Here is a 17,716-nt window from a genome sequence, read left to right as displayed (position 1 = left end):
AAAATGGGAATAATTAAATTGAATGATTAAAATGATTAAAGTAGAAGGGTTGGCTATATACATGTATAAACACACACACATATATATATCTCGAGGTCTTTTGTTGTGCTTATTGAGATTTTAGAAAGGGAGAGCTGTTGCTTTTCAGGAATGGGTATAATCCTAATCTGAAAGGGGAAGCTGGGCAGCCACATGGTTGATACTGTACCAGGTGATGTGGGAGTTCACTCTTAGGCTCCCTATTTTTGACAGGACAGTCCAAGAAAGTATATTGTCACATATGCTGTACAGCAAACGTGCAGTGAGTCTGACACACGGGGAATGTGCTGGATCTGCTGCACATCTGCAAGTTGACTCCACAGTGCATGCACAATAGGTCTGACACATCCAGATGCTGCACAGACTGCACATATGCAAAGGACATTTGGACTGTTCCAGCCGGGCTGCCGAACATCCAGAAATCTGGAACGGATATGCTGCGTTTGGCAGTGTTAATGGGAGAAGGGATAGGGGGAGCCCCCTTTTTTTTTCCCATTAAATCCCCACCTGCTTTAACTTAGGGAGACAAAAGTACAGCTTTGTTTCCTCAAAACGCTTTCTCAGGATGTCAGTTTGTAGCTGGAGACGTTCTGTGCACAGAGTAGTTTTTCTTTTCTTAGCCTGCCCATATGTCAGACATCTAAAAATAATACTGAATCCAGACCTTTATATCTGCACGTATATCCCAACCTCTCTCGTGCTTTGACCTTTCTCTTACTGCCTCTGTAGAGGAGCCCTGACAGCCAAGAGCTGAAAGAATAACCACTTAAACAGGCATTTATTTCAGAATATCTTTCTGAAGATCATCTTGATTAGATCAGTCAGTTCTGGGTAAGACAACATGTGGACAGCTGCGTGCACGCTATTAAATGAAAAACCCTCCTTAGAAGAAAAATAACTAACTTACCTGCATCCCCCATAAGCTGTGTTTTTGCCCAATTTGCTTCCAGTCTTTTGCCAGGAAATTTGATTATTCATTCACAGAACAGAGACGCTGTTGTTATCAATTAAGCTTTGCTTCTAACAGCTTAGACATGGGTGGTTCATTCTCTCTTAATCAAGTGCTGTGTCTACACTAGATTTCTTTCTGTAATTTCCCATCATTGGTACCACCAGTGTAGCTCTATTTGTAGCGTAACCATGTAGACCAGTCACCAGTGCTTTATTTATTATGGCTAATAAACCTGTGAGATGCGGTGTTTAAAAGGCACCTGCTGCTCCTTTCACAGGCCTAGAGACAGATCGCTGCCTCTCCCGCTGCTGGAGCCCCAACAGCACCAGCACGAGGAGATTTCAAGCTACGCAGTGCAGAGAAGATAACGCATTTGCACAGAGGATCCCTTTACCTTATGAAGAAACAATTTTCTGTAGAATTACAGGAACCAATTTCCATAGCCTCTGTTATTAGCATGACACATATTTATATATATCTGTAATGTGTGCATGCATTTGCTTTCAACTATTCCTGCTACTAGCCCTTTGGGCACTAGAAGTAAACTCGGCGATTACAATTTCATTTTCTCTTTCACAGACATTATTTGGATTGCAACATTATTTGGGTTGCAAAGATTGCAAGGAAATGTTTAAACAAAGCTTGATTCTGGAATTGGAAAAAAAACCCTCATGTATTCACTTTATTAATAACAATGAGTACTCCTATCACATCTGCCTTCCTAACTCTTAAAGATTGTATCAAGGGATAAGCATGATGGGGCATTTCAAAGCATATGTGTGTGTTGAGAACATGGATCTCATTGAAAGGCATATGCATTGCACAACTCATGGACACATTTCTGAAAACAGTGTGACAGATCTTTCACAGATGAGAAACTATGGCACATAGATGAATGCTTAGTAAACCTTTTTTTTAAAACAGATTTGGTTTGAATTGGATGCCTTGTAGAGCCTGGTTTGGTTAAAATGGAAGGTTCTGAAAGCATCTGAGAACTACCCCTTGATGCCATCACTTAAAGCGTGATGGTTACTGCTTCACTTTTGCCATGCTGACTGAGAGCCCACTTATCTTTTTATGCATTCTTTGTTTTATGATGGCACCTCTGTTTCCTATCCTGCAGTAAGACCTCAAAATATTAAAACTTGTTCGAACACAGAGCAAAAAATACCTTCCTTCAAAAACTTTACACCCTAATAGTAAGGCCAAAAAATGAGTGTAAGGGAAGAAATGAGTACATGATGAAATCAGTTAGTAATGCGGGTAGTGGTTTCAGCACTCAGCATGATGGTTTTTTTGGGGAGCGTATTTATAGTGCACATCAGAGTTGGGTTGTTTTTCAAAGAATTTGAAGAATTTCAATGAAATATCTGTTGATGTTCACGGAGACCATCTGTGAAACATAAGAGCATAGGAGGAAACATGAAGATGTTTGTCTAAAAATATGACAAATGGGTGAGAAAAGATGGCTCAATCAGAGGCCAGCAGTTGGGGTTAGAAAGGGGAGATACCACTGAGGACCTTGAAACAAAGCTTGCCTGCGCTGGAGCAGAGGAGATGCAGCCAGTGGAGGCATGTGAAGAGCTGGGTGCTGCTGTCAAAATCAGAAACTGCTGGAATTCACAGTACTGCCCAAATTTGTCTGCAGCAAATTTCTGAAGGATGGATGTTAAACTGCTGGCAGTGTAAGTTGACCAGCACATTGGTGAATGTGTTTGCTATGTGGATAGGTAATCCTTTTCTCCATATTCTCCTAAGATCCTTCAGATGGTACACTGAAGCTGTGAGACTATCTAGAGAAAAATGGAAATCCAACATCACATGTGAATTGGCACTGTAATGTGATGTCCACCATCGCTAAGATAATGGGGAGAAAAAAGAAGCCCACAATAGCCATACTAAGCTTGAACTGAAAGCTAAACCTTGCAAGGAAATGCTGGAAGGCAAGGTCGAGATTGTAATAAGGAAAGAAGAAGATCGATTTGAAGTATGTGCATTGTTTGAAACCAGAACCAAGCACAGGAATGAGTGTGAAAGCTCACCTGTGAAGGAAAGACTGTTAATTAAACATATCTAATCAGAAATCCGCTTTCTCCATATTTATCTAGCAGAAAGTGGCTCCACTTTCCTGGATGTCTTTGGTTGGGAGTAACTCGTTTTAAATCTCCTTTGGCTTATCCGGTGAATTCATTACTTAGACGTACATTTGATGGGAAGAGTGAAATGCCACGCTAAGTAACACGTTCCATGGGGGTGGTGTGAGATTTAACCTGTTCACAAAATGCATGGTGTGTTCATCACCTGGCTTTGCTTTTAAAGCTGAGCCACCAGCCAGTGCATGGAAGCTCAGGAAGTGCTTTGAGCTGAATGTAAATACTGTTTCTTAAAACTGCACTGCAAACGCTGCTTGCCTGCCTTCCCACGAGCCCTGGAGTTGCTGGGTTTATCCTACAGCTCTCTCTCCTGGGGTCACACACTGTAAGTTAGTTTTAGAACAGTAAACGTAGCTTGTGTCTAAGAATGCCTTCTATTTCTTGTCAATTAGACATTTCAGCTTTTAAATATTTTTAGATTCAAAAATTTGACACAGACGTAGGAATAAGAGATACATCAAAGCAGCTTGTCAGCTGTCATGAAGGAAACCATTGCCCTCTGTTGGAGAGGGCAATGCAGCTATTGCCACATTACCAGCACGTAGCACTGCAATTTAGCTACAAAAAGAAGTGATAAATACAGGAGGAACAAAGAGGTGAAGGTAAAAAAAAAGGGAGGAAGGAGATGAAGCCTGCTTCCAGCTGACAGTTTTGTACCTTCCATGCACTTAAAAAGAAAACTATCCAGCTTGCAGTGATATTGCTTAAATAGCTTTACTGAGGCTCTTGCATTTTTAGTTAAATACAGTCAAGGCAGGATCCAGCTTGCAGATTAGGATTTGTAGTTTGATATAGCTGTGAGTTGTCTGGCTATGAACCTGGTATTTAAGCTTCCATTCTTATGTGAAGAGACACAGTTAATTCAGTTGATGAAACCCAGAGAGTTTTTCAGCTTATTCCAAAGCAGATGCCTTCACTGACCACCTGCGTAGCTCTCAAGGCTTCACTGGGCTCACAGAGTTGCCTGAAGATGGGTGTCTAATACTGTTCAGGATTTGCTGTGGTATCAGAGACATCTGCACAGACCGAGCACATATAAAACAGGGCTTAGAGGGGACGCATGCCATTCTAGTCAAGCCAGGTATCATAGTCCACAACATCTGAAAAGACATTGGACGCTTCTGTTTAGACTCCTGAGTCCTGGCCTGGGTCTCTGGTTTTTGTAATGGGTAGACACCTAAATATAGGCATCTTAATCTGCAAGCTGAATCCCCCATTAGCAGCATTAGATAAACTAACTAATGCTTGTATTAAGAACGTGGCTGTTTGCTCCAGTGCACCTGGTAATGCTTATGTGTAATGTGATGAGCTTAAAGCACTGATTCTCAGCCTTTTATATAAAATAACTGTGTTCCAGGCATATATATTTTGCTAAAATTCTTCATGACTTATAACAAGTCAGTCATTAGTGCTAATTATGCTTACCTTTAAAGCCCTGCTTTAGCCATAAGACCAGGGTGGACTATGGCGTTATTAAGAATGGTGCCAGTTTGATAGTGATGTGATTGTGTCTGCGCACAGGGCACTGACGTGACACTGTCCTTTCTTTTATGAAAGCCGTTCATTGCTCTGCCGCCTCCTTAAATTTAGGAATCGATCCAAGTATGAATTCTCAAAGCCCATTACGCCACCACTTCCACCGATTCACAAATGAAGCTGCACTTGAATAAGCATTAGCACTTAACTCATGGACCCTGTGTGCTGGCTATGAAAGCTATCAATTTTGGGGGTTTAGTTATGTTCAGAAGTAGAAGTGAAAAAAAAAAAAAAGATGCTTGTTACTGCACTATATTGCTAGAGCCTTCATGGAGGTGAACAATTCTGCTGTTAACACGGCTTCGCTATTTATGGCAACACTTCACTGATTTCATGGTATTCATTATTCTGCATGGCTCTTACTCCTACCCATCACTCAGGAATGGCAGCGTGTAGGTTCTCGCTATTGTGTACTCTGTCTCACACCGTCGCTGGCGCTGTGCGAGGGAGCGGGTGCACGGGAAGAGAAGGTGTGACTCCAGGTGGTGCTGGCTAATTCCTGCTCCAGCCCCTTCCGTAAGGAGCTGTCATCAGGTTTCTCACTGTCTCTCCAAAGTGAGGCGATGCTTTCTGTTTTCTCACGTTAAAGAAACTTAGTACGAAGAGAGGTCTCCCCGCGGATGGCTGGTGGAGAGCTTCTCTGTATTTTAGTGCAGAATTAACTTCCTCATGTAAATCCGTGCTATCGGCGAGCCAAGTTCACACGTTCTGCTGTGTACTTGGGTAGAGGTTTATTCGCTGTTTTTATATTTATGAAAAAGCGGGAAGTAAAGCCATCAAATGATCCCCAGACATCATAAAAGCAGAAGATATTTTGATATTCTCGTTCAGTTTGCTATGGCCTGAAATGACTACTAGTGTAGGATGTTGGGGCTGTCTCATTCCTAACTGGAAGAAGAAGCTCCAGATTACCCATTGTGTCAGAACAGACTTACTTAAAAGAACACACACACATGTACAAAGTAGGGGGGAGGCAAACTAGTTAAAGTGTCTCAATTTTAAGATTAGATGAGAGATTTCTGTATCTGTAGTAAGAACAAGTAACAGTGGGATCGCCATAGTGAACCGGAGGCGGGAGGAGCCCTCTGCAGTGTCAGGGAGTGCCCTGGGCGGCAGCTGGGCATCCTGCTGTCTTCTGCAACACCAGGGTCAGTGTTTGAGGTTACCTTACATGTACTGTCATTTTACACCTTGAAAAAGAGCTTTGTGCACTGTCCACAGCTGCAGAAGAAGAAACTGAGACACCTGAGGTGTCTCGTAGCCAAATGGCCAGGAGAAGGAAACCACAGGCTTGAATGCATTTTGGCCAATGGCTCTCAGGTCTACCTGAAAGCTCTCCCTCCTACAGCAGCTGCGCACCTCTTTGTAACTGATGCTTTTCCTCACAATTTAATTTCCCCTCAGCGTTTCAAAAGCCTATTGCATGTGGTTTCATTGTTGGAAGGATGCATTTAATCCTCTTTTCCATGATGTTGTACTTCAGCAGAAACACCGAAATGATTTTTGTTTGTTCTCCATACACCATTGCCCTGCAGAAGTCATTTGCCGTGGGAAGTTATGGCACTGCTTTCTTCACAAAACCTCTGTGACACAGCAGCAATTTTAGGTGCACATTTTTGTGTGTTTTTTAGGATTTTTGTAAATATATGTGATTTCCAGAAAGTATCTCATTCCTGAAAACATGGGTAGGGACTGAGATGAATAATGGTCATTACCATCTCCTACAGACACAGACTGAAACATAATTTTTGAAAATTTTTGATCAAAATTAATTTTATTGTTAACTTTATATTGCTTTCCTCAGGGTGACCCAATAAAGAAAGAAAAAAATCTAAATATACAATTCAGATGAAAATATTTCTTCTGATTATTTCAATAATTCGGAAGTTAGGTTCACCTGCCTTAAAGAATATAAAGGCTTGTGGGCAAGTGAAATTGCACAGTACTATAGTGTGGAGAAAGAGCATTTAAATGAACAGATTTTATTTTATTTAAGAGTATGAATTACTAATCACAATCTAAGTAGAAGAAGATTTATGGATTCACTCTGTCTTTTATGCGCCTATGAGATTGTACTCCAAGTATGGTTTTTAGCCAACCAGCCACTTCTCCACAAAATCAAAGCAGACTTGACATTGCTGATATTCCAAAGGTTTAAGACAGAAGCTGTATTTTGAGTTCACTTTGTTTTCACAAAGAAATAAGCATACAATGCCAACTTTTTTTAAAAGATGCTTTTTAAAAAAAGTCCATTGAAACATAATTGAGACTGATTGAATTTAACATAGCATTTTCAGTTGGTCTGTATTCTACAAAAAATTCTTGTTTCCAAAAAAGTAAACACTTACCCCTCTCCAATAAGCACGCATTGAATAGTTCAGAAACAGTAGATGAGTTTTTACATTGTGGTTTAATTGAAAAATATGAACATATTTCCAAGCATTCTTTTGAATCCAATTTCAATTTATTAGTCATCCATTTGAATACTTAATTATTAATCATTTAATTAAGTAATTTTAACTGATCTTTCTTATTGTGAACTCTTAAGTGCAAGAGGCCAGTTTTACTTCTGTCCCTACAGTTACATATAGTGTGTAACTGCTTTTTAAAGGCAAAAAATAATAGGAGAGAATTAATTTCATTTCTTTAGGTATTCCTGGTTTTTAGCCCCTGTGTATCACAGTGCCTAACGCTCTGTGCTTTATTAGCTCTAAGCTGAATGCATCTCTTACTGGGCCTGTCTGCTCAGGTTCTTCTCTGGAAGAGAGCGGGGTAGCATATTATGCCACTGTTATAGGTGCAGGTTTGCTTTCTTTTCCTATTGTTTGTTTGAATTTTCCTGCTTAAGTAGTTCACTTCACCCTTCTCTGGAAGTTGTCAAGGAACATTAGTTTCTAGAAGTGTTTATATACAATGCTGCTGTTATACCACTACTGTTGTTGAAGGATCCTTCGAGAAAATACCTATTTTTTAAAAAAAGCAAATTCACTGTGGGAAAGGGATGACTACAAGGTTTAAATCTTAAATACTGGATGTTTAGGCCCAGCATACTGAGATGCTGCAGGTATATGCTTTAAGGTTGAGTTATTTTATTGTTTTGCTGGAACAGATTACTATTTTCAGCCTGGTTTGGTGCAGTTATTGTTTACTTTCTGGCCCTTGGTAGCTGAAAATGCCTATAGATATTAATATAGTTCCCTTCCCGCAGGGTATCTAGTTTCCGCAGGCTTGTATTGTGTTGTCACCAGCCGATATCATCCAACCACATGAGGCTTTAGATAATACACGCTGTCTAAGTCTTCTTAGGAACTGGTTTTAACCAATTTGCAGGAAAGCTTCAAGATCTATTGCAATGGTGTCTGCCTTTTGTTAGCACATTGAAATATTTCCTGAATACTACTTTATGAAAGGTCGCCTGTTTGGGAAAAAAAAAACACCACCAAGCTTACTGTCTGCATGCTCTTCTTATGCAGTCTATGATCCTGGAAAAAGGTTGTCTTAGAGAGAACCAGGAAAATAACCCTACCAGAAAAGCTGACCAGAGGCAAGTAGTGTGTAACCAATGGACTTGATGACATGGTTTAGCCACTGAATGTTCATTTTCTACTTCTAGTGTAGGCTGAACTCCTCCTCACTATTAACTTCTGGAATTCAACCGGAATGAGCTTTTTTTTTTATTTTATTTTTTTATTTATTAATGCAGGGGTGGACCAGGCATTACCACAAGAACGTCGAACTCCTGTCACTCCGTCCTCTTCGTCTCGATACCACCGTCGCAGGTCCTCAGGGTCACGGGATGAGCGCTATAGATCGGGTAAGTAGAACTGAAGACCACAGAACTGGAATGAAAATTTGAAATGGCTGTTTCTGTTCTTTGCTTGTTTAAAAAGAATTTTGTTGTAAACTCTTGTAGTAGTTGTACATGGGAAATATTTGTTGTACGAATACAGAGACACTGTCCAAGCTTGCAGGGGTGAAGTTACAAAGCCAATGTACATCTGGAATTGCATCTGGTAATGAATGTGAAGGGCAACAAGAAGGGCTTCTACAGGCACATTGGCAGCAAAAGGAAGACTAGGGAAAATGTGGGCCCACTGCTGAATGGGGCAGGAGACTGGATGGGCATGGAAAGGGCCAAGATACTTGATACTTAATATCTTCTTTGCCTTGGTCTTTAGTGGTGAGTCTTGCCTTCAGGAGTCCAAGGCCCCTGAAATCAGTGGGAAGGTCTTGAGTAATGAAAATCTACCCTGCTTGAAGGAGGATGAGGACAGGGAACACTTGAACAAACTGAACATGTACAAGTCCATGGGACATGATGGGATGCATCATTGGCTGACATCATTGTGAGGCCACTCTCCATTCTTTGAAAGGTTGTGGCAGTCAGGGGAGGTTCCTGAGGACTAGAAGAACACAAGATTTATTCCTGTCTTCAAGAATGGCAAGAAGTAGGATCTGGGAAACTGCAGGCCAGTCAGTCTCACCTCAATCTCTGAGAAGGTGGTGGAGCAAATAATCCTGGAAACTGTTTTTAAATATATGAAGGACAAGGAGGTGATTGGGAGTAATCAGCATGGGTTTATGAAGTCCCTTTATTATTATTATATTATTGGCTGACCAACCAGATGACTGCCTTGGAGGTTGAGGGAAGAGCAATGAATGTTGTATGCCTTGACTTTATGAAGGCTTTTGACAGTGTCTCTCATAGCAACCTCATTGACAAACTGGTGAGATATGGATTAGATAAGTGGACAGTGGAAATTGACTGAAGTGTTGAGCTCAGAGGCTTTTATGATCAGCAGCACAAAATCCAGCTGGACACCAGTATCTAGTGGTGTACTCTAGGAGTAAATACTGGTTCCAGTACTGCTTAATAGCTTCATTAGTGACCTTGCTGGTGAAACAGAGTGCACCCTTCACACATTTGCAGATACAAAATTGAGAGCAGTGGTTGATACACTAGATGGGTGTACAGCCATTCAGAGGGATCTGGAAAGGGTGGAGGAGTGGGCAAGTGAAGTTTGACAAAGGGAAATGCAAACTCCTGTGTCTGGGGAGGAATAACCCCATGCACTCGGACAGGCTGGGGGCCCACTGGCTGGAAAGCAGCTTGGCAGCAAAGTCCTGATGGTCAACAAGGTAAACATGAGCTGGCAGGCACTCTTATGGGAAAGAAGGCCAACAGCCTCCTGGGCTGCACTCTGAGGAATGCTGCCAGCAGGTCAGGGGAGGTGATCCTTCCCCTCTACTCAGCACTGGTGAGGCACATCTGGAGTGCTGGGTCAAGTGCTGGGCTCCCCAGTACAACAGAGATACGGACATGCTGGAGTGAGTCCAACAAGGGACTGCAAAGATGATTAAGGAATGGAGCCTCTGATATGTGAGGAGAGGCTGAGAGAGCTGGGGTTGTGTAGCCTGGAGAAGAGAAGGCTCAGGGGGATCTCATCCATGTGTGTAAGTACCTAATGGTGGAAGTAAAGAAGGTGGAGCCAGACTTCTGAATGGTGCTCAGTGACAGGACAAAAGACAGTAGGCACAAACTGAAATATGAAAAATTCCATTTAAGCATAAGAAAAAGCTTTTTTACTCTAAGAGTGGCTAAGCACTGGCACAAGTTGCCCAGAGGGGTTGTGGCGTCTCCATCCTTGGAGCTATTCAAAACCCCACTGGACATGGCCCCAAGCCATCTGCTGTAGGTGACCCTGCTTTGAGCAGTGGATGATCTCCAGAGGCTCCTACTGATCTCCACCAGTCTATGGTTCTGTGGCACAGCTGGATTTTATTGTACTGATTGTAGTTTGGAGAATACCATAAGAAAAATACTTAACCTGAAGTATAGCAAGTTGGGAACATCATTATGCCCTTAGCAGAAGCATTGGTAAAATTAATTTCAGAGCTGAACAAAGGGCTAAAATCTCATTTCCAGATGAATGGGATCCAAGTCTCTTCACAATACTGCTCCAGATATAACACAAAGTGAAGGAAGTGGTTGTTATATAACTGAACAAAAAGTGAGCTCTGAAACTTCTCTGCTCTTGCCTTTGAAGGCATAAACTGCATGCACTACACCTTAACTGGCTGAAGGGTAGGTGTGCTCAGCTGTTGTTTCAACTGCTACAGGCACTGCTGCCGTATAAGCGCCCTTCTCAGATGAAAGCCAGAGGCCACGGGCTCTTTGCTGCTGCTGCCTCTCTTGCAGCTGAGGAATAAGGGAGCTGTAGACAGCGGCACCCATCAACCGTTGTGGCAGAGAGACACTTGCGAGCTGGGAGTCAGGAGCCAGGGACTGATGGTCGTGGAGAGCACGGAGGAGCCAACTCTGGAAGTTCTGGATTGTGTCTGAGAGATGCATCTTGCTGGACAGTCAGACACATTGTGCTGACACAACTGGAAAGTTATAGAGAATTCCTTATTAAACCTTTTGTAACATACCTCTGGTTCATTCCATTAGTCAAAGAGCTTGCCAGTCCCGTTTAAAGGAAAATGAAATGATGAATGTTGGCAGAGAAAGTTCACATATGTCCAGACAATTCTGATAAATTTGAAAAACTCCCTTCTCCCCTCAGAAACCTTGGGTTCATGCTGTAGATGCTGACAGTTTTTCATTGAATAATGGTTGTGGGATCTGCATAGTAATTCTTTGATATATAAGCTCCTAGAAGCTTCTCCCACATTACACTAAAAATTGTCTGATTTTTTCCCAGTGTTTTTAAACAGGTAAAAATACTGTTCCTGAAATTGTCTAGTTTGTGTGTGTGCAACCTATGATCCTCAAACCTCCAAGCTGTGACTCTCCAGAGCAGTTCTGTGAAAAACGTGTATTTGACTGTGCACTGAAAGTTGTCTGCTTGAGCTATGCTTGCCATTTGTAAACGAAGATGTTAAGTCAGTTTGGGGATGCGTGAAAGGAGACATCAATGCTCAGCTTCCCTGTGTGCCTGTCCTGATACCCCAGGAGTGCTCTGAGTTGGCGTTGCTGCTGCTTGGTTTCAGTCGGTGCCTGCTGCCTTAGAAGGCATTTGTTCAGTGAAATGGTATGTAAGGTCCTGCCTTAGGAATGGGGCGAAGTGTTCTAGTGATATATATGTAAAATAAAGACACAAACTGTGTTGCTGAGAGGAAGAGTAAGGAATTGAGTGCAAAGGGTTGCTTGTTACTAGTGCAGCAGTCTCATCTTAGGAGAGTCGGGACTGTGGTGTAAATTCGTATCTCTTGCTGCTCTGAAAATATCCTTGGTGCTAAAACCGGAAAGCTTGACAGTATTTTGGGGGCTTATGGCAGGGCTTTGAATTCTTACCTTGACTGCTGCATAGCATGACTCCTCAGCAAGTCACCGAGCTCTCCAACAAACTGGTTTGAACAGCTACTGCATTTTCACTCACTCAGAAGACTGTATGTAGCAAACGTCAGTGAAGGTAAATGTAAACTTCCATGTCAATTTTGAAAAGTTATCAGATCATCTTCTTCAGATGTAGTTTCAGAGGAGCTTTGCTAAGATACAGTGCGATGTTCCTACCCTGAATGACGTTCTCCCTTTCTATACGTCACCCCTGTGAGATCAGAAGTCTATTTCTTTCTTGGTCCCATGACTCATACTCTATTACTGCAGGTTACAAACTTGCAAGTCAGATTTCTTTCTGCTTATCTTGTTTTCAGATTCAGATTTGCTTCAGGTAGAAGCCTTTGTTTCACTTGTTGTTTTGCTGTGCTTAATAATTCAGCATCTCTGCTCTGATCATACTGTGATTATTAGATCCTAGCTGTTACCCAGTTTCAGTGCTTGTTATCATATTTGGCACATCTTCTTGGAAAAGGCCCAAAACAAAATGAATTCGCAGTCTTTAACCAATAAGTAATTCACTTCTAGGAAAACATTTCCCTTCCTTAGTTTTTTTTGCACAATTTATTTCAATTAACATCTGCAAACAAATCCTTTACTCCAACTCTGATCAAAGTCCTTTTCTGTCTCTTCTTGGTAAGGTTTTCCTAATTGGAAGTCTAACATCTGAAAGTCATCCAACTCTCCTTCCGTGCCTCTGCTTTTTACATAAATTTAGATGTCAGCAAAGATTGTTTAATGAACTCTCTTTGGAGACTCAAAACCATTGCTGCCACTAATATCACCTTCAACTTAGGCTCTTTTATTATGGAAAATGTCAGACTGTGACATTTTAAATCCCTACCTATTTTCTCACTTCAGTCTTTTTTATTATTATTATTTCATTAATGTTGTAACAGAATTTTTCAGCACTATAATTTTGAGAACCTGGTTTCTATGATTTTTATATTCTAAATAAAATTGAGTTTATGGAAGCTATTTTTTTTTCCTAAATGTTCCTCGTACATTTTGTGTTTTAAGATAATTTTATTTTAGAAGTCAGCCTACATTAGGAATTTAGTCTAATTCTTTAAAACCAAAAAGGTTTAAAATTTCCTGGCTGCTTCTTTTTGTACAGGAAGGGATCCTGAAATCATTGTGTTTCAAAATGTCAGCTTCTTTGATCATTATTTTTGGATGTCTAAAGAAATAGATAATGCTATAAATGTAGTAACTGCATCAGTGCAGGGTTAAGCTATGTTATTTACTTTATACAAATGTGGCAGCTAGTTTAGCTGATACTAATTCAGAAGCATTTTTGATTTCTTTACTACTGTATATAAAAAGTCTCTTAATATTTACTCACTTAGAAACAGTATTTGGAAAGGTTTGCCGCATGTAGATCACGGCAATGTTTTTCTCTTAACAGCTGCCATTCCTTCGCCAGTGCCTGTTGTCTGGGGGCTCAAGATGACACTGAAGCCAAATGTTGCTATAGGCTGGATCAGTAACTTTTGCCAAGTTTGCCAAGAGGCTTTTCTGGCCAGTGGCTTTTCAGGCAAGAAAACCCAGTCAAAGGAAAAGCGGCTTGCACTTCACTTCTGCCTCTGCATGCAGAATAGGTGTCAGCATCTGGCTTGATCTGGCTCAAGTGATGGCTGCAAAATCAGGCACAGCCTTGAGTACGAAGTTAATAATGGTCATGTAGATGTAGCTGCAGTTGGACATACAGCTTTGTTTCTTTAGTACAGTTTAGAAACTAGGTTTCTCAAGTACTTTTGGAAGCTGCAAATCCATGGATTTGGTTTGGTGTGTTCAGATAAGGAGATAGGAATTACGTGGTGGAGTAAACGAGTACGTAATCTGAATGGTTTAGCTTTCACAGTCTTGTCATGCTGTCTAAATGAACTAACTCAGTTGAATACTGAGATTTTTTGAGGATGTTGGTCCTACATGTCTTCCATACAGTCACTAGGGACCTGTTTGCTCCTTGATTAGCACTGGCTGTGTTCTGCTCCTGCTGACATTGAAATCCCTCATAGAAGGACCTGAAGCTTCTGCCACCGTTACTTAAAATACCATCATATAGGCTGTCTTGCTTTTGGAAGAACGGTTTGGTGATTTGGTGCTTAAAATAGTGATCTGTAACCTCTGCGCAGTGTGGCCCTGAAGTAATACTGTTGCTAGGGTTTGGCCCCTTGCCTGTGGCTGGCTGTTGTGGTGGCCCGGAGCAGAGCTGGGCTCTGCTGCCACGCAAAGGCTGCAGCGCAGTACGGCACCATCTGCTCCCGTGGCACTTCCTGAGGAAATACCCCATGGGTAAACTGGGCAGATCCTCGCCATCAGAAATCATCTTCATCGCAGTGACTCTCCCTCAGATCTGCATTTCTCAGCCAGTCATGGCCTGCGGGGTTCAGAGAAAAGCTCTCCTTCAGAGACCTTCCACACCTCTTTTAACTCCTCTCCAGAGAACAAGTATATTATCCTCCCTCAGCTGAGTGTTCAACACATGGAGAAATGGAAGGTCATGCCCTTACCGACTTCATTTTTCCAAAGGGGCGCCCCTGTGGCCTTTAGATGATGCCAGAACAAAGAGCTTCAGTTCTCCATCCCAATGCTGAAACCCAGAGCACCTTCTCGTGTGCCAGAACCTGGCTTTTACTGTTTCCACAGCTCCTGTCTGTCAGTAAAAAAGAAAATAAGGATGACGTAAGTACACAAAAAGTATGGACCAGTAAAAAATAAAAACTAAAAAAATTGATATTTAGTGATAGGGGATGTGGTGTAATATGTTCAAATGCGCATGCATGTGTTAGGAATGAGATCGTGGCTCTTGGCTCTGTGATTTCTGCTGTAGAATTCTCCTCTGATGAGATGAGGATATGACAGATGGGTTGGGCCAAGTTTATTAAGTCCCTTGTTTCTCATGAGGTCTCTAAGAGGCACTGAAGATGACCAGTGTTCTGTACTGCCTGGAGCAAGTGTAATGCCTAAGAAAAATGAGACCAGTGAGTTCTAAAAACTGAGTTTTCCAGATGTCAGAAATGATGTGGGAAGTAGCAGCATCAGTGAAATTGCACTGCCTCTATCTCTAAGGGTTCGCGGTGTCCTAGAGGAAAGACCAGCAGATGAGAGCACATGTGCTACATTAACTATGTGGATAGATTTTGAAAGGCACAGCAGTGGATGATCATAGAGCTGGGAGCTGAGAAATGGAGTATTTTGAGAAATACCATATGTGGAATCAGCATCTCTCAGCTGGTACCTTGGAGGAAGGGTACTGCTGGTGAGGTGGCTGTGGTACCAGACTCCCGGGAGGGAGTACCTCCCTTCTCCCACGCACTCTTGCTGGGTTTTTTTTTTTCCCATACATTTAAGTTCTGAACATGAGGAAGAAGAAATCAGTCTGGTACACCATTCTTGGAAGGCTGCCAACCCCTGCCCCAGAGATTCCACCACTGCAGAGAACAGCTCATTTTCCAAGCGCACTCAGCACTTCTTTTAAAAGACATCTTAATATAGGAGATTTTTGGAGATACTGCCAAAACAAATGCATCCTAACTACAACTCTCCCGGCTCAAATTCCTGAGCCACCTTTCCCACACTGTGGTTCAATAGGGAAAAGACTGAATAGTTTATAATGAGCATGAAATCATTGAACTTCAAACCAAATCATCCCAGGCTAGGTTTGAGGGACATTTGAAATAAGGGAGCTAACAATGAAAGAACATTCACTGTAGACCCAAATCCTAGAGGAGAAGTTGGCACCAGACCCTAGGTAGCTGGGCTGCTCTGCTCTAGCAGTTTCGGTATATGCCTTACCATGTATTTGTTCTCATTTACCATGAGGTAAGTGTGTGTATTAACCGTAGCAAAGGTTGCTGACATTTTGCATGTTTGCAGCTTACCTCATAGTGATTTTAAAATATATGGGTAGCTTATATTTTGCATTTTTGAAAGGACATTGAAGATCTCATTCTGCAGTCTTGCCAGAACTGACAAAAAAGAATTACATTATGAGAATATAAGAGTTGTAGTGCATGGTAGAGGAAAGAACAGAATGGGAAGATTTGAGGAATCATTTTTAATGACGCCTTATCATCTAACATTATTCCAGAGAACAAGGAGAAAGAAAAATGTGATGAATGTGATGTGTATCAAGACGGGACTTCATATACATATATATTAAGGTGGCTTGTCATAAAACAAAGAATTTATTAACCCTTCAGGTGAGTGAGGGATACTTGGAAACGTTAATCTGAATTAGTTAACCTGGATGTAGACAGACTTATTCAGAAATTAATTAATCTCCTATTTGATTTAGCTTACTTACAAACTTAGTTTCAAGCTACAACTCAATCAGGACAAAAAAGCGTTTGAAGAAGAACTTTTGCAAAGATGTAATTTATATGACCACATCCTTGCTTTTGACCCAGCAGAAAAATTTGTAAGGATAATTGCAGAACTCTTGAGGAAAATTACTCAAGGATCTCCAGAGAGAAACAAATAGAAAGTTGATTTACTTCAGATCGCATAATAAGGGGGCCTGAGATGAAGTCACTATGTGAAGCTGACTTCCAAATTGCATTACAAATGAGATAATAAATAAATGGAGGGATGGAAATTATTAGTGGGAGGCCTGCATGTTGGTTTTTTATTTCATGTACGAGTAGAGTTAATATAGTTTTAAATCTTAGAGTTTAGAGAAAAACATTTTAAAATCAACTTTATATAATAGCTGAAGAATCCAAAGTAAAGCAAAAACTATGCCTTTCAGCAAAACTAGCAGTGGAGTCATAAAGAGTTCAGCCCAGTGTTTTGGTGTCCTCTGTTTCCATCACATAACCCCTGTGTTTCACAGGCTGCCCATACAGCTTTCCCAACCGCATGTTCAGCTTTTACCTTCCCTCCACCCAGAACTATGGATTATCGCCACTGCCATCCAAAGTGGGAGATGACAGCCATGCTTTTCTTCTTCAGAATTAAGCTTTCTGACCGCACGAGAACATACAAAGCTTCTAGCTCCTTCATGCGTGCACCAGGAGGTGGATGGCAGATGCCCGGGAGGTACTCGGCAGCGGCTGCATGATGGCGCAGCACAGCCCTTTGCGGAGTGCGTGGAGCCCGGTTTCCGGCGCCGGTGGCGTTTGCTGGCTGCAGCATCCCAGAAGAGCCAGGCCTTTTTTGCAGGCACGTTCATGGGAGTGCAGATGTTTTCTAAACTGCTGACTTTTCATTGTCACAAATTGTGCAGGTCAACAAAATTTAGCCCTGAATTCATGAAAAGTCAGCAGAACTTTCCCCTGCATATCCATGTATCCCCAGTTCCCAGTAAAACCAAAGGCCCAGTACATACAGTTTAAACATTGCAAAGACTGATACTTACACACTTAAATTGTTTTTTGAAATGTAAGCAGCAGTTTATTTCTGTTAGTAACCTCCACGGCCCTCGTATAAATGAGTGTCTTAGAGCAGATGTGCTTGCATTCAGTCGGGTATTCATTGTGTTTGTTGTGAATGCCATATTTCAGAATTAATAGCACACCTGCTTGCAGCTGGAGAGAAATTAGGTGTCACGCTGTTTGGGCTCTGTGCTTTCCTATCTTAATACCCAGAGAGATTGTGAAAGTATTCTGAGACTGCTTCATTATAGCATCACCCACAGCAACGATGCGTTATTATATGGACTCACTTACTTTCACATTCCCAGGGGTGAGA

The 17,716-nt window shown here is 41.6% G+C and overlaps 1 protein-coding gene across 2 annotated transcripts in view; it reads left to right on the top strand.

Moving 5' to 3' along the window:
* DIP2C (disco interacting protein 2 homolog C) overlaps positions 1–17,716 on the top strand; it is a 328,337-nt gene that overhangs the window by 183,670 nt on the left and 126,951 nt on the right. For both annotated transcript variants that reach the window (XM_075728269.1, XM_075728268.1), the window contains one exon: positions 8,384–8,494. In XM_075728269.1, the coding sequence (XP_075584384.1) occupies positions 8,384–8,494 (111 nt within the window). The remainder of the gene's footprint in view (positions 1–8,383; positions 8,495–17,716) is intronic.

The sequence above is a fragment of the Pelecanus crispus genome, chromosome 2, assembly GCF_030463565.1.
Source record: "Pelecanus crispus isolate bPelCri1 chromosome 2, bPelCri1.pri, whole genome shotgun sequence".
Lineage (NCBI taxonomy): Eukaryota > Metazoa > Chordata > Aves > Pelecaniformes > Pelecanidae > Pelecanus > Pelecanus crispus.
The sequence above is the reverse complement of the archived record's forward strand: the minus strand, read 5'-3'. Positions and strand labels throughout refer to the sequence as shown.